Source organism: Pezoporus wallicus, unplaced genomic scaffold, assembly GCF_028554395.1.
Source record: "Pezoporus wallicus isolate ANWC-B61680 ecotype Strahan unplaced genomic scaffold, APGP_CSIRO_Pwel_v1 contig_6732, whole genome shotgun sequence".
Classification (NCBI taxonomy): Eukaryota; Metazoa; Chordata; class Aves; order Psittaciformes; family Psittacidae; genus Pezoporus; species Pezoporus wallicus.
In genome coordinates, this window is record NW_026638638.1 from 2,996,535 (window position 1) to 3,014,437 (window position 17,903).

The 17,903-nt window shown below is 38.1% G+C and overlaps 1 protein-coding gene across 9 annotated transcripts in view; it reads left to right on the top strand.

The window, feature by feature from the left end:
- ZNF385B (zinc finger protein 385B) overlaps positions 1 to 17,903 on the top strand; it is a 176,704-nt gene that overhangs the window by 107,999 nt on the left and 50,802 nt on the right. For 7 of the 9 annotated variants that reach the window (XM_057411671.1, XM_057411673.1, XM_057411672.1 and 4 more), the window contains one exon: positions 11,401 to 11,531. The exons of the other annotated variants lie outside the window; for them this stretch is intronic. In XM_057411671.1, the coding sequence (XP_057267654.1) occupies positions 11,401 to 11,531 (131 nt within the window). The remainder of the gene's footprint in view (positions 1 to 11,400; positions 11,532 to 17,903) is intronic. 9 annotated transcript variants of the gene reach the window in all.

Here is a 17,903-nt window from a genome sequence, read left to right on the forward strand (position 1 = left end):
GTGCTTTCTTTTATATTGACCCATAAGTCAGTTTTCAGTACACTGATGAATTGGATTTAATTAATTAAATAAATCAGAATGAAGTGATATTAATTAGTCTTTAGGGAATTAGATGTGACTTCTTTTGAAAGGCTTGTACTAGCTGAAATCCTGTTAAAAAATATTTTGAATGTTTTGTTAAAAAAATTTCTTCTTTGGTCCAGTCTCAGTTTAATTTAACAGAAACATTCTGTTATAGACAGCTTTTTGGGGGGTCTCTCTTTCTGAATGTTGCTGAGGGTAGGGTTACCCAAGTTCATGTTGTTCAGTCTCTTAAAATATAACAGCATCAAAACTCTTTATGGTCCAGCCTTTGCAGGGCTGGTGCACTGCTGCACCCAAAACCAGAACAGGGTTTCTAATCAGATACCAGTGTTTAATTAATGTCACAAGTGCGGTGATCTGTGCTAACAGATCTGTTAATTTGAAATCTGTTGCCTTCATTCCTCCCTGTATAATAGAGGGAAGGTAGATAGTATGTGTTCTAGTTTTATAAATTCTCAATTTTGTATTTATTCTTCAGTCCTCACCTTGAGAATAAGAAAAGTGCACCTCAATTCAGGAGAGCCAGGATTTGTGGACTTTGATCTTATGAATATCATGACTCCACACTGGTTTTAGCCCTGTGCTCTGAGGTGCCCTTTTATGAACTTTTTAAAAAATTCAAGCAGGCACCATTAGTTTGTTTCCCCCCTCTTGCCCTCTTTTATTTTTCAGGAGTTATTTGAAGTGCAGGTCTGTAGCAGCCAGCTAGCTAGTAACCACTCTAATAGCAGGGAAAATGCCACTGAAGCACAGTTTATCAATGTTTTAGGTTATATTTGATCTGGTGATGTCAATAGTAGGTTGCCTTCCCTCTGGAATCAAGTTGCAAACACTGTCCTCAAGGGTAATTAAAGTTAAGCACACCTTACAACAGCCTGGATTTGTTGCTTGCTGGTTGCCCACTGTCTCATGGCACCCAACATGACAAAAATACAATGTCAAAATCAAGGGATTATTTATCTGTGAGTAGTATGCTGTATGTATGTTTAAATAATACAGAGGAGGTGAATTGTAACCTTAGGCACTAAGGTAAGCATCGTGGCACTGATTAATAGTGGGAAGCCTTTATGGGACTACATACTCCATGTTTAATTATGTTTTTGCTTTGCTAAAATGGTTTATAGTAGAGTGCAGCTCCTGAGTATTGTAAGGCATTGGTGAACTTGTAGTATCTGTCTTCCTTTTGTAAATGGCCTAAAGATCTTTGGTTGGAAATGCAGCTTTTGTGCTCTTTTCATAGCCAGGTTGAGGTACCTTTAGCTGTGTTTGCAGGTGAGAGAAGTGCTGAGTCTGGCTCCTACTTTAAGTGGGGCAAGGTCTCTGGGATTTTTGTGTTTTCAGGTACAGTACCACAGGGTGCACTGGGAAGTGGTAAAGTTTGAGAAGTGGAGCTCTGACTTATCCCTTGCTGTGACTTCTATGAGTGTGGGCTCTGAAAAGGAGGAGATGTAGTATGATTAGGAGAAAGTTGAAATCCTCCAGGAAATCCTATGAAGACATTATTACTGCTTCAGTTAGGGTCAGCAGATAGAGCACGAGGAAGAATTAAGAGACATTTGGGAAGGAGGAGCTTTTTTCGTCTGTACTATTAAGTAGGGAATTACAAAATAGTGCTTTTTTTATCCTTAAACTGCTAACCCATCTAGGAATTTTTTCAGTAAACTAGTCTTAGAAAAAGGATTATATCACTTGGACTTAAACTGCATGTGTAGGAAATCAACCCACTACCTTTACACATTTGACCTCTTTTGGACAGGTGCTTGTATGCTGTGTGCCCTATGCCGTGGCAGAACAGCTGAATTCAGTGTGGAATGTAGGCTACCTGGAGAATGTTATGAAGGTTTTTAAATCTGCCTTTCTTCCCTGTCTCATTGTTTCTTAAACAAAAAGATAGTGCTTCTAAAAGCACATACCTGTATGTGGAAATGATAGCAACTAAGGGAAAGGTTGTGACTGAAATTGTGACCTTTGAATAGAAAGAGGGTGGACTGGATGTTCAAACTTTTTTTGAAATTTCTAAAAAAAAAAAATTCATTGGAAGGAAAACTAGATTTCATTCAGTAGAGAACATGGTTTCCATTGTAGATAGTTTCTACAGATCATTTTCAACAACCTAAATTAGCTGTTGTGGCTTTTATCTGAAGGATATTTAGAGAGCAATACCAATAGAAGAACTTGCAAGAATAAAGAAGCAGTTTGGGTAACTGTATTTTGTAGACATGATTGTGTAAGAAAAGCAAATGAGGCATGAAATTGTCTAAGCTATGATGACTTTTAAGACAGTCGGAAATTGTCTAATGTGTTTAAGTGGTTAGATGTGTATGTGAGGATGCACATAGGCCTAGACCCATTATTAACTTTTGTGCACAGCATTGCTGAGCTGGTATGTTGGAGTACTGAAGTGGAATAAGGACCAAGAAGCTAACTTCAGGTGTAAATCACCTTAAATGTTAAGGCATAGTGGTTTTGTCCAACTAATAACAAAACGGTCATCCAGCAGCACTGCCAGTGATAAACTTGTTTGTTTTACTGGATGGCAACTCAGTACATCCTGAAAGAAAGTCCATGCTGAAGCTCATTGTGGGTTAGATGATGAGCTCAGTGGTGACAGAATCCAGAAGAGTTGGGTTTTGAGAAACATCAAGTTACATGAGAAGTGAAGTGATAACAGGCTCTCTAAAAGCTAATAGCGACCAAGTCGCATCCTCCTATCCCCCACATTCTGAACTTTTAAGATAATGTAAATTAGTCCCTTTTTTTGATTGTTACGTACTAGAGAAACTTCCATTTGTAATGAAACATGTTAAATCAGGATCCTGAACTGAGAGAGAAGGGAGTACAGTGCTTCGTCGTGGAACGCTCATCGGCTTGGTGCCCAGCACCTAAGAATGTGCCCTGAGGAAGACACGGGGACTGGCACTGAAGTTAAACCATGCTCTGGACAAGATTATGAATTCGTTAGGCATGTGTTGGTGGTGTGTTTTTAGTTAAAAGTGACAGCAGAAGAGCAAACAAACACTCTCACTGCACATTTGTGTTGGGAGAGTGGAAAAAGCAAGGGGAGCCTGGTTTAAATACATCAAGAATAAAGATCCTAAGGATTTCAGAAAGACCTCCATTTTAGTGCAGGTGGCAAGAGAACAGAGAGTGAAAGAGACAGCTGTTTTTTATGTCATAATTGTAAAACTTCACAGTGAAACCAACTCCAAAGCAGCAGATAAGAACAGAGACGGCAGAGCTGCTCGCTCAGGCTGTGGATACCAGAGGGAGAGGCTTGAGCAAGCCAAGAGTTTCTGATAAAAAGAAACTGGGATAGACTGCAGAGCTCCACCTGACTTTAATGCAGGCAGGACTGTTGCATTTATTAATGTTGTCACTATTTGATTAGAATAAAATCCAACTTACTGTGCTTAATGGTGTTGAGCTATAACATGCCACTCTGCTTTCCAATCAAATTGTCATGGTTGCTTTAGAAGTCTAGAGAATTAGCTCTTTTAAGAAGCTAATGACAAATATTTCCATACTACCTATAGATAATAGCAAATTGCAGTTGTACTGCAGCCAGCGTGTTTCTTCTAAATATAGTGAAGGATGTTCCATAATTCATTTAATTGCTTAGTCTTGACAAGGAGCCAGTGCTAACAAATGCAGTTCCATACTAGTAGAGTACTTCTGGAGTACACTTGACTTGGGAATATAAATACTGAAAAAAAATATGTGGAACAGCGTAGCACAATCGCTGTAACATTTGAGCTGTACGTTGTGCAGGTGTGCAAGACCTTTCTCAGCTGCAAGAACACAACTAAGGAGAAAGAGGACATGAGTGTGAGTTGCAAGTTCTGCAAATCCAGGGGAGGACAGTGCTCTTCCACATGTTATGGTCAGACAATTGTAACGCAGTTATATAAGGAAAGTGCAAGATAATCTGTTCCACTTCTAATTGTTGGACTTCTTTTTCCTCTCCATCTGTTCTGGTATCTTGTATACAAAACCTATGGGGATTCCTGTTGTTATTGCAAGCTATTAGAAATGCAGTACAGCTGCAAGGAGAAAAAGATTTTTTTTGATTGATGTTTTGAAATATTCATCTCTAAAATACTGAAATTCCAGTTTCCTATTGCTGTGTCTCTACCCTCCCCCTTCCTCCCCCTCTGCAAGGTAGACATCATTATTTGTTTTCCATGATTTTGATGTACTAAATGTAGAGATAAGGAAATAAATATTGACAAAGTTCTTTTGAATATTAATATTATTATAATAGAGGTTTTCAATATCAGTTTTTCCATTAGTGTCTTCATATCAAGTATATGTCTAGTATTTATGATCTGCAGTCTACATTTTTTTCAAACGAACATCTTCAAGCGTAGGATTTTGGAGATGGAAAAGAATTAGACAGGCAGAGGAATATTAACAAATCATGGAAGTTAAGTAATTCCAAGTCAGCCCCTAATATTTCAATGAGGAAGGATCTGACACAGCAAAGATTTCATTACTTGTAAGTACAAGTGGGTTTATGTTTTTATTTTTAGAATTCTTATGTGAAATACATGCAATATATAGCTATACTTCTGATTGTAAATTAGCTATATATAATTATTAACATTAGGTAAGTAAGTGGTGGTTGACTTTATGGATTGATTAAATATCAAAGCTTCCATTCATTTCAGCAGCACCACATTTCAATTAACTTTTTGTGTTGACCTAGTTGGTGGAATCCTACATGTATTTGAAATGTAGAAATACCTCATTTCACGGTATCTGATTTTATACAAAAGAAGAATATGGAATTCTGTCAGCACACCCTCATAGAGCATTTATTTCTAGATGGATAATAATGGAAATACTAACTTCATGATCAGGCATACTGGGAATCATTTTTTAGTTTATAGGGGGAGAATTATTTTCATAATCTAACTTTTTTTAGATAAGTCATTCTTGAGCATGAAGAGCTTAAACTGTACAATGTAGAGATAATTTGTACATTGCAGTGAACTTGCATCAAATGCCTCTGGGTTTGCTGAAACATCTACTGCAAAAATAAACTCAGAATGGAGTCCAGAATATTTGGCTTGTTATTTTGTATCTATATATTGCTATGGAAGGGTAGACTTGGACCAGTGCTTTCTTAGCCCTTGTCATATGTGTTACGCAGAGTGGTTCTTGTTTAGTGCTGTTGAGTAGCCATAAGCTCTACATCAGTTCTTGCTGCCTTTCCTTGTGGCTTCTGAAGAAAGAGACATCTTTTGAGGATTTACCCATTTTTATTTGCCAAACGATGATGGGCATGTGTGATTTGTGCATTTTAAATGTTAGTCAATGGAAGGTCTGACTGCCCCATTGCTATCTGAATAATGTTTAAGAGGTATGAATTCAGTGCACTCTCCCAAGTTTTAAAAGATGCACATGTATCAATAGCTCTGATGGTAATCACATCAACTCCCAATGGAGCTGCATCCTCATTCATTAATGAGTCAGTGTGGTGCCCTGGGGGCAGAGAAGTTGTTAGCATTTTTCCCATTGTCAGCTGGGGACTGTGCCATGTCTCATATATACTGGGCTTCTGCTTCAAGTTATTTTAAAAAATGAATTGCCTGGATAATGAGTTATCTCCTAGGATCATGTTAATTTGCTGTTTGGGAAAATCTTTTGGAGTAATGGTCTTATCTCTCCTTGACTGCTTTACTTTTGACAGACTGGAATCCCTATGGGTGTCATAAATCTCATTTATCATAATACCATATTATAAGCAAGTAATGTTTGTTCTGCTTAGTGAATCCTGGAAAAAAAAAAATTAAAGAAACCCTATTAAAATGCTGTATTTCTTCACTTGCCTTTCATTTAAGAGTGAAGAATGTCTTCGCATTCACTTCCGTGACTATTAATGGAATACTTCTAGAATAACTTTTTCCTTAACAATTTTGATATCAACACCTGCTGTTCAGAAAATTATTTTACTTACACTGAGCTTGTTTTTAGCAGTTTATCCTAGGCATAAACAGAAATGCATGACATTCTGTAATACCCATGTATATCTGTACCTGGAAAACAAAATTAGAAAATTTCTAAATACTCTAAATTGATCATATGGAGAAGGAAAAAAGACTGGTATTTATATTAAGTATTGGGAAAGATCTTAGGAGTAATGTCATATAAATACCTAAACTACAAAATGCAGTGACCTGGAAGTGATTGATTTTTACCTGTCATTTATGGTTAGAAAAAGAATTGTAGTGAAAGCCAATAGATCTGGGGCATGATGCAATGGAGACATCAGATGTAAGGGAAGAAATCTATTAATATTTTTATGCCATGCATTTTTGTAGTTAGATGGGGGTGTTTATAAAAATCTAATTTCATTGCGCTCACCTTCCCATAAACCTGCATATAAGCAAGTTTAGGAGTCTTACACAAGTTTTTTTTTGTGGTGGGTTTTTGTTTTGTGTTTTGGGTTTTTTTTTATTTTTTACAAGCATAGTCAATAATGCTGAAAAGATATATTTTTTTTTATTCAGTATGAAAGCCTAGGTACTACCTTTGGCTCTAACTTGTTTATAAAGCTGTTTTTTGAGTCGCATGCTGAAATAAACATTTCTGACAGTGTTCAGGACTTCCACTGACAAATTAATATACTGTACTGAAACTATTGGGTTGTCCTGCCTGGCTTCCCTCTTCTGGAGCTCTGAAGGAAAATGCTGTAAATGGAAATAGGATGTGAGGTTTGAAGGCAGGGTGGCTATGCATATTGTACTTGCAGTCCATAATTCAGCGAACATGGGCAAAAGGAAAGAAACAACTTGTCATCCACCCTTGAAGGGATACTGTTGGCTCACATAGTGTCTGAAAAATGCTGTATCAAAAAAGTCAAGGAAGGAAAAACATCAAGGAAGGAAGAACGTCAAGGAAGGAAAAAGCCCAGAACTGACCCATCCCATCAGTTACATTGCTATGGTTCCCTGGCCAGATGGGACTAGTTAACATTGGTGTAGAAAGAAAAGTTCCTTATAGATAGCGGACAATTCAGGGATGAAGAAGCCAGCACAGCCTGTCCGTGAACTGGAAACTCTCAGTGTAATGCACTTAAATAGTGGTAGGTGTGAACAACTTGAACTTCCCTTTGAAGTTTTCCCAAATACTGTCCATGACAGAAGTTAAAACAAAGGCAACCATGTGCAGTCTGAGGTGGATGTAGATTGTGCGATTCACAGAAATTTGTTAACCAGGTACTTTTATTCAGATTTGTTAGCACTTCAGTTACTCTTCCACTGCTCTTGGTCTGAGTGTGGACTGCTTCCTTGGATTGGTGGATGGAAACATTGTAGTAATATCTTTAGGTAATAGGAAGAGGGGAAAGTGTTGAGTATAGCATTAGATTTCTCTATAGATGCCTTTAATGAAGACTTTGAAAGAGTATGCTTTCAAGTCTGGAAGGTAATTAATTTCTTTAAGTATGCTGAAATTGTTTACAAAGTGTATTTTAGATGAGTAAGCTTTGTAATAGAGTTGGGCTTTTCATGCAATCTAATACTGACTCAAATCAGAGGTATTAATGTGCAGACATTGCATCCTTTTTTATTTGTCAGTGATAAAGAAAAGCAGTTAGGGAGAAAATCATAGAGGTAATACCTTCACAAATAGTTTTTAGGAGGTAAAAAGGGAGAAATTGTATGTTTAGATTTGAATGAACTTGACATCTCTCTTACCTGAAAAAGATGAGTAGTGACTGTTAACTGCGGCCAAAGCTAACTGTGATTGACTCTCCCTAAACTGCAGTCTTGCTAGTCTTGGCTTCCACAGTTTTTCTTGAAGCTGCAATGGAGCTATAAGGGGTTGTTGGTTGATGCTTCTTGAGCCTCCATGTCATCCAGCCCCTTTCTTGGGCCTGGGTAAAGCATGCCTCACTGGCCCCTGGGATTTGTCTTACTGTGGGAGTGACCAATACAAGACTTTTCATTTGCTCCCAAAATGCCACTTTCGCTGCTTAATCTATTAGTTATGTGCCTTTTTTGCTAGAGACAGCTAAAATTTGGGTAAAGATGACCACCTTCTATAACTTTTGCAAGGACATCAGTGTCCCACTGCATTGCGGTGTGCATGAAGCAACATTTATGTGGCTAAAGAGGAGCAGCACCTGTTACATGGAGTCTTGTTTTTCATATAAATACATATAGAAGGAAAAAAACCTTTTAATAAAATGAGACATTTTGGATCATCTGTTCAGAATAAAACCTATTTTCCTCCCCTTAGACAAGCATAAAAGGGACCAGTGAGGATCACTGCCCTTTGGCAAAGTTCGTCTGCTGCTGGCATCTTCAGTACATAGGTAACTTCTGCTGTGGGAGTCAAAATTGAAATTTCAAAGGTAAAACACTGTTTGAAAATTATAAAGCTGAACAAATGAATTTACAAGAAAGATCAGTTATATTTATGCCAAAGATTTACAAGTAGTTTTAAACACTGTGTTTGACATGGTAAGTTGTCTTTATAATTTAAATGCTAATGAAATGGTAAACATATGTTAAATTTATGAAGATAATGAAGTTTGTCAGCTACATCTTTCTTGTGCCAGCATTCCTGCTTAGCTCAGGTCTGCATACAGATTTGGTGGAGTGGTGGTAAGAATCTATTTGACATTTGGGAGCAATGCCAGTGTAAAACTGTGCCCTGTTCTGTTTAATTTGATAATTTGTCCTGAACTGTTTTGAAATGTAGTTTAGGTCATCTTTATCTGATCATTCTTCCAAAAGCTTTGAAAGGTGGGTCTGCAAATCAGACTTCAGTCAAACAGAGTCACTGGTATTCAATCTGCAATAGCTGAAGTAGTAAACTGGCGAACAGAAGTGAATAAATTTCTGTTATTAATGCCTCCATTAATCATCAGGAGGTAGGTGTGTATGCTTTCTATTTTACGCAGATTCTGAATCTATCCTAGGCTATTGGTCGTATATTACTCTGGCAGCAGAAACACCATACGCTGCAAAACTGCAGGCAGATTTCAAATACTTTGTCATGTGAAATGATCTGTACTCAGCCTAGGAGTACAAAGAAGATTGCATTGTTTGCAGGAGAATGCTAATTGTTTTGTAATTTTTAAAACTTTTATGCCAAATGCTCTCTATACCTTGGTTAAAGACAGCATCAGAACCCTAGCTTAACTCTGATTTTAAATGTCAGTCGCACTTCAACTCTATTCTTCTATATTTTTTCTGTAATATTTAGTTAAAATATGTAACACAGTTTCACTGAGCTATGTATATATAAAGAGAGGACAGGTCTTTTTTAACTTCATGGATCTTTAATTGCTTATGAACTTCAAAGAGAAACTTGTAGAAGTTAGATTGATGGCACTTTATAGGGTTTAGTTAATTGAATGCAACAGAGCTGCTGTTTGAATGCAACTCTGAAATCCAAATTATGTAAATCTATTGTTTCAAAACCAGCTAGTAGAAATAATCATCACTTTTGCAGCTGAAGATATTTCCTTCAGAATCCTCTGACACACTGCTTTCCAATTGATGCGTTTTTTTTCATTATGAAGAAGAAACTATAGGAATGTTAGCTTTTAGCTTTTTGATGTTTGTGACTTCACTTGAATAAGCTTTGACTTACAGTTAATTAAGCGTAACTGTCAATGACTTTCTTGGGCTTATGCAGAAACAAACTTTATGAAATTACTAGGCTAGGAGAAGGTAGAAAATATGCTGGGAAAGTGTCTCAAGCGTATTTTTCCTTTCAAGTTGTGCAGCTCAGTTCAGGTGGTATTATAGTTCCCTTCCCATAGTTGTCAATGACCCATTTTTCTGCAATCATCACACTTTTCCTATAGAAAAAACAGGAATTGATTATAGCCTGCTTGTTCATCTGCTAGACCATAATACAGTGTTTACTGTGCTACAGCTGTGATCAAAATGACTGTGTCTCCAGCATCTACAAAATTTGAGCTCAGGGCTAGTTGTAAGTGTTTGGTCATCCAAAAAATCCATGCAGCCCCATCTGGCTTCTGAACTCAGCTTTCCTCTTGGATACTGTAACATGAGGTTTATTGTGTCTATGGAAGCAGGATGATGAGACAGAAAGGAGGAAAATATCTACTCTGCCTTCAGGTTTACATGTCCTTAACAGGGAGAAAGGGAGATAGATCCCTTAGTGGAAGACTGGTACTCAGGCAGCCCATATGGATTCCCTGGCATCTTGCAAGTAGATGCAAATGCTTTGATTTTATGGGAGAAGAGAGGAAAATTGCTTGTTTACTCTTTTTCCCACAGCCTCCTTCCTACTCCCCCCCCCCCCCCCCACTTTTTTGTTTTACTTTCCTGACTCAGATGACTTTTATGAGAAAAAGCTGAGGTATTGTGTCAGTTCTGCTTAAGACCAGAGAAACTCTTAAGAGGACTGTTATGCTCCTAGCTGATGTGTTGGCCACCAGTGAGTGGGAGGAGGAGGTAATTATGGAGAAATTCTGGCACAGGTAGGAGAGGCAGAGAGTGACTCACCCTCAGAGGTGTGGGACACTTGTGTTCCAGTGCCCTCTCCAATCAGTGCTGAATTAATTATTCAACCCAGGAAGGAGAAACTAAGGGCAGATAACTAGTTAAAAATGAATATTTGGACATCTGTGCCTTCCTGTTTCTTTGGGGTCTTGCTGGGGAATGATTCTCAAGTGTATAGAGAAAGAATTTCAGCACGTAGATTTCTGGGATGCTCTCTTATTTGGAGAGAAAGATCTGGACTCCAATTAAGTAAATACTAGTTTGCATTGTATGTAAAGAGTTATGTTCATTTGTGCTACCTGATGTTGGCTGTTTTCTAATATTTGCCTAGCACTTTAAAATAGAAGGCATTTTTTAAAATGTTAGGTAAAATGGTGTTTTTGCAGCACCTGATAGTTACTGTCAGAAGAGGAAAAAATAACAGATCACCACTTGGAAACAAACCTCTGGATTTCAGCTTGCATGTATTGTCTCTGCTAGCTGATCTAATAGGCAACCATGAATTGCAAAAGCATCTGACTTTCATGGGAGCCCAGCCTGGCCTTTTGGCACTGCAGATTTTTTCAGCTTTAGAGAGGATTTATTCTACCTGCCAGTGTGATTTATATACCATATGTCGCTTCTTCAGCATCTGAGTATCCATGGCCATAGGGAAGTGCTCAGCCTCATCTGTAGTGTGTGGAAATAGGTTTCTTTTAACAACAGTGTCTCCTACAGACCCGCTTTATTACATCCCTGTGTTTTTTTTCTTGGTGGTTGTGTCAGCTATTCTGTGTGTGATGTAGAAAGAAGAATACTATGAATTCCTGGTTTTGTTTGCTCTTGGCAGGCACTACTACAATTCCTACCCTTGTGCGTACACCTACCTTGATGATGCAGCCTTCCCTGGATATCAAACCCTTTATGTCCTTCCCTGTGGACAGCAGCTCTGCTGTTGGATTCTTCCCAAATTTTAACACAGTAAGTAAAGGTGTTTCCACATTTAGTTTCAGTTTATGCTTTCCAAGCTGATTTTAATATCCAGTATTGGAGCTGCCTTAGGATGGTACATTGCTGACACAATTCTAGAGAACCTTTTTAAGCTGTGCTGTTGTGGTTGCTGTTCCCTCGTGTGAAAGGCTCAGAGGGGGCCAATCCATTTTTAACTTGGTCTGTTGAAGTGCTGTTTGCATACTGAAAAAATGAACTATGGCAGAAATTTGATAAGTGATAGAATAATTTTGAGCATTTGCCTGGGCGTGTGCATTTTCTATGCTGTAAAAAAAGGAAATGGAAGAACTGTTGACGCGGGAGTCATGGACAACGCAGAGACGATCGATGTGATCAAGCGATTGCCAAATTTATTACAAAGCCTTAACTCCTTATATACTATTTCTTACATGCACTTACAGTGATTTGGCATATTATGATTGGATACATGTCTTGAAGACCCTTAGTGACTAACATATCATTGGTTAAGCACAGGTGTGAGAACTTGACCTCGAAAGCTTGCCAACACTCCACAGTTCTCATTAACTCAGTGAATTCCAGCTTCTTCTTATCTTGCTTGCTTAAGCTTCCTCAGGCCTCTCATGGCCTTGCTGTATCTTTCAGGATTATTCAGAGTTTATGTACCAATTATGCATTCTCCCATGAGAACACTGTCTCCACAAAGAAAAAGTGTGGCAGATAAGACCTAGATCCTCCACTGACATGAATAAAGTTGTCTATTACAGCCAGTAAAGCACCTGGAGGATCTTGTTAATTCAGTGTTATAATAATAAAGTAAAAAATGGCACAGTCAGCCAATGTGAAAATGTGAGCCTGCTGCTTCTATTTTATGGTAAAGCATCTTGGGTTTTTGGAAAAAAAAAAATTATTGCAAAAATTATGCTTAATGCTTCTGTAGTTCTCTGTGGTTATCACAGTAGCAATAACAAAAATGTTCTCTTCTATAGTTCTTGGTTTAACAGCTCATAAAACGCTTCTGAATGTTATCAAAATGCTTTTTTGCTATCACGCTTTATCATTTGTTTAATTAATTATTGTCCTAAATACATTGAGTACACCAAAACAAACACTATTCATGTTGCCACTCAACTTTCATGTGTGGAGGTAATTCAGCATGGAACAAGCCAGCAAATATTAAGCTAATAGCAACAGGAAGGAAACTGCTCTGGGTCATTTCTGCCAAGTCAGCAAGTATAATCTGTACGTGACTGCCTGAACTGTATAGCATCGCGCATATCACTGTCATTGCAGGGGGAGGGAGAGGGAAGCAGTGTCATCACTGCCAGACAGTGATCGGCTGAACCACTGCCAAGTGTTTCCTTTGGCAAACTCACCTTCTGTCTGAAGTTAAAACAGCAACAGAATTTTTGTCTTCATGACTTGCAAATAGATCTTGCTGACAGGCCTTGTAGTACAGCACGTGGTGCTGTGGGATGGTTCTGAGGTAACATGTCAGCCAGCTTCTTTCAAATGGCAGCAGCCCAACACGTCACAAAAGTAGCATATATTACTAATTCATTGGAGAACATATATGTGAAAATTGTGCATTTGTGAGGGAGATGTGCACCTATGTTGATTTGGAGGGTATGTGCATGTGTACAAAGAAGAAAAAAGAGTCAGTTATGTTTAAATTGCAGAACCAAAACTCAGTACAGTTTTAAGAAAGCAGTGTGTCATTCTCATTTTCTAGGCATAATGCAATTCATACTAATTTTCATCCCTTTTCTAATGCGCTTGAGAATTTTGTTACCAGTATTTCTGCTTGTAGTTGCACTGGTTTTATAGATGAGCTTTTTCACATATATAAAGACTCAGAGAACCTTTTCTTTAGGGATGTTGTAGTTGTAGAGTCAACCAATTTTATTTTCTTACTGGTGGTGTTATTGAGTTTCTGAGTTGCAGTAGCCTCTAGAGACAGTTAGATTTGGATATGTAGACTGGTTTTGCCTATATACACTAGCTTACATTTATCAGAGTTGCACTGCAATTTGCCTAATTCCCAGGGTGTGTTTATCCTTCATAGCTGTCATTCCTCTCCAAACTTCTGTAGGTTTTATTAAAAAAAAAGAGGCCTGGGGTAATCAGCAAATACTGTCAACTCGGTGTCTGTTTCCTCCCTTGGAATTCTTGATAATTATAAAATATGCTGCTATGCACCATAGATGCCGCCTGTTTAAACTGTCTATTTTGAAGAACAGCAGTTCAGTACTACCCTATTTCTATTTCACAGACTTTGCCATTTATCTTGCAGGTATTGATTTTCAGTAGCAGTCTTTTACAATGGACTTTAAAGCTCATTGGAAAACTAAATCATTCATGGTTATCTACTGACAGGCACAGTGAGCGCCAGCTGTCATGCACTTTCTTTCTCTTTCTTTCTTTCTTTCTTAATTTTTTAACTTAGCACAACCTTTGCGAATGTAGATTTCTGTGTTTGTATACATATTGTTTTTTTCACTTTTTCACTGTAAGGTGGTAAGGGCACTTTGTAGAAGTTAGTGAAAAGTCTTTTTTCCAGAAGATAATTTTGTGTGAGTAGAAGCTAAATCCAGTTGACCCATAATGCGTGTGCCATCCAAAGTGCCATAATTTATCATCTTGTGCAGGAACAGAATATTAGAAGAGCTTTTTGTCCCTTCCTACTAAAGAAGCTATCATCTGCCTTAATCAATCAGGAAATCTATGCACTTCACTCACTAGAGGACTTGTCAAGGATGGTAGACAGTAAAATCTCTGAAGTGCTGCACTTAATCTCATTGCCTTCAGTATTACCGAGGGGACCCTGCAGCACATGCCAGGGACCACTGTTCATGCTTGCATGTGTTCATGGAAGGTGGGCAAAAAGAGTTGTAGTCTCAAGAGAAAACTCCTTTGGATCCATCTGTTCATCTGCAATGGCAGTCAGATACAGAAACATTTTCCTGAATATTGCCAGGAGGTGGTTGCTGACTTAATTTCAGTTGCCTGAAAAAGGGGAAGTTTCTGCTTAGGAGCTTAATACAGTAACTATCAGAACAGGAAAAACGAGGTAAAATACGTTAACTACAAACATGTTTGAAGGAACACCCCCTACAGTTTTTCAGTTTTTCCCAAAAGAGCTTCTCTTATGTATGGAAATAAATTTAAAATCTCAGCTAAACCCTTTCTTATATAGTTAACTTTGACAGTTTTCAATTCTGAAAACATCTGTGATGCTCCAGATGAAACATCGGTGTTCCCATTTTGTTTGTGAAAGTGTTCTAATGACTTATTTCTCTCCACATGTGGTACTTTCAAATGAAGCACAGATCAGACCCTGATTTTTATTGTTTTTTTTTTTTTTGTAAGGAAATGCCTACTTCAGGTATATCTTACTTTCTTGACAGAATTGCATAATTTAGTTTAAAATGCTTCCCTTCTGTTTCTCCTAGAAACATTAATAGTTCTAAAAATGCTGTGGATGTATGTCTAGTACTTATCAGTTCACGCCCTAATTAAATTTCTTTGTTCCTTAGGACTTGCTTATTATATGAGAAAAATTAATTGGGAAATGATTGCACTAACTCCTTGGATACATGCCTTTATTTCTCAGTTAGAGTGCCTTTTTGTTTCAGCAGTTTGCCAGAAAGGGACATTCTAAGGGCAGAATGAAGGGTTCCAAGCAGAACGGTATTGCAGAATAGGTGCTTTCTTCTTTCCTGGTCTTTTCACAGCACCAACAAATAGTTTTGTCAGAACAGGACAGGCATGATCAGACCGTCACAGTCTGAACCTGAGTTGCTGGATCCAAAGATGACATCATGTTTGTCCAGGCATCAAGTTCTAAAAGCTTTTGCTCAGTTACTCATACTCCTCTGTCTGAAAAGCACAGTTTGAATCAAGTTTTTGGCTGGTATTACTTAAAATGTTCTTGTTTATAGCAGATGGGGAGACAGCATTATAGGAACTTCCCAAATTGGTACCTCCAATTTGAAATGGATGTATACAAAAAGATATTGTTTAAGTAGAGCTCTTTTTTAGCGCTCTAAAATGTCTTTAATTAACTCCTTAGCATGTAAAATCTTGCATAATAATTGCATTTCAAGGTCTGTAAGACTTCAAAATCAAGTTCATAAAGTCAGTGAAAATGAAAGTTAACCTTAGTGTGGTCCCCATTGTGTGTTTATTGTAATGTAATCTTAAATTTTACATTCTTTGGCTTCTGCCACAGAACTTCACCTTCTCTATCAGTTCTTTCTCTACACTTCCCTGATTCATCATTTCATGTCATCCATTTTGCGTACTGAATTAAGGGAGGATGCCTTGTGATCACATCATGGAAGGCCGAAAGCTAGGATTTATCTTGCAAGGCAAACTTAGCAATTGTTGTCTGCATCTCCCTTTAAAGTATATATACTCCTCAGAAAAAAAAAAAAAACAACTAAAAACTCCAAAGTCTTCTACCTTGTCGTGAAATGAGAGCAGCACTACATGATCCAAATTCAGTCAGAGTGGTACAGCCAGGGACCTGTCAGTCTGCACAAAAGCAGAATCAGCAGCTTCTCAGATTCTATCATCATAGAAAATAATCAGCAATTCATATGCTACCTTCTGAGTTTGTTATGGCCTCAGGGGTAATCAAAGATTATAGCATCTCTTGTAGCTTTCACATTAGTGAAATATTTTGCATTTAACTAGCCCATGATTGGTTTCTAAATGCTAGCTCTTGCCTTCATATTTTAGAGGACACATGGGTTAATGTGGCCTACTTACTGCTTCAGTGTCTATTTCTCTTCAAGTAGGTTTATGCTGATTCTTTATATTAGAGTTCCCTCCATCTCCTTGCGAAGTGGACCAGAAAAATTTTACATCTGTCATTGAAGGTGAGCCAGCTGGAATGGGCTACAGGAAGGGAAAGAGGAGCTGACTACTAACTTAGTCAGAAATCTCTGCCTCTTCTCCAGCTTTAGCCCTGCCTGGAATAAATATCCCTGGCCTACCCCCAAGACAACTACAGGGAGGGACTAATTTGCTCTTTCCTATTCTGCGTTTTCAATTACGTCCTTCATTTTTGTTTGCTACCTATCTAGATCTCATTTGAAGTGCCCAGTAATCAGCCAAGGCAGAACCGGAGGTCTGCAGATAAGAGCGCAAGGCACTCGTACCACCGGCTTTACTAGCCCCTGTGTGCCAAGTGCCTCTTCCGTGTTTGGCAAAGCACCACCACTCGGGAGCTTTCTCTTTCCTTAGCAGGGTCTGAATTCAGCCACTTAACACCCTGCTGCAGTGCCAGAGTATGCTCTGGAGCTCAGGATTGTTTACAGCAGGAGCAGATTACAGATGCAGCCAACTGGATGTTGTGAACCCATTATCTACTGTGCTCTTTATCCAAGTAGCCTGTCCATGTACTGTGATTTCCTTTTTTCCTTTTTGTGAAATGCTGGAGGGAATTGACGTACTCTGCTCCTCTCCCTCTGAAACACTCTGCAGGTCAAGTTTTGTATGAGCTACACTTTACATTTATTAACAGCACAGAAAAGAAAATTAAGCAGTTAAATTAGGAAAGGTGTTTTGGGGTATTTGTTGGGTATTTGTTTTGGTTTTCTGGTTTGTTTTTCTTTTTTATAATCAAGAAATAGCAATATTTTTAACAGACATTTTGTACCCTTTTTTTTATAGTCGTACAGGCATAAAAGGCACTTAAGTTGTTTCAAGAACTTGAAAACATTTGTATTTCACTTTTAGTTATTGTAAATATAATAATTTGTATTTTCCAAGTCACAGCCAGACTAATCCAATTGACAACATGAGGAATCAGCCTCTTACCTTTATTAAAGGGAATAAAAGAGAATAATAGTTGTTTTCCCAGAGGTGAGGAAAGCAGAGGTTCAGGAACAACATAATAAAGCCCAAATTCTGGCAGTGCAGACCTCTGCTTGGTGTCTAATCTTTGCTTTCTTCTTTGACTCTCTTCTCTCTCGTACTTGGCTGCAAAGCCCCATTGCCCTCCGTGTCTTCTTCTTTTCAGTTTTCTGTAGTCCCTTTTCTTTGTGACCTTAGACTTTTTGTACCAAGCCAGGAATTCCTCCATGTCTTTCATGGCTTTGATGCAAACCAGCAGAGACTTCTTTCAACTGTAGCAGAAGGTTTTGAAGAAGTCTTCTCAGCCCTGAAAAAAAATGCTTATTTAAGGTGGTGTATTTTTCCCATAAAATACTTGAGCCATTTCAACTGAAACTTTCAAAAGAGATTGAGTTTGAAGCAAGCACCTGATAAGATACACTGAGTTAGATGTGGGGCTGGGGAGTGGGTGGAATTACTGCCAAAGCGGGAGATATCAATCAGTCTTTGACAGCTTTTATAGTTTGTGGTATTTTAACAAAG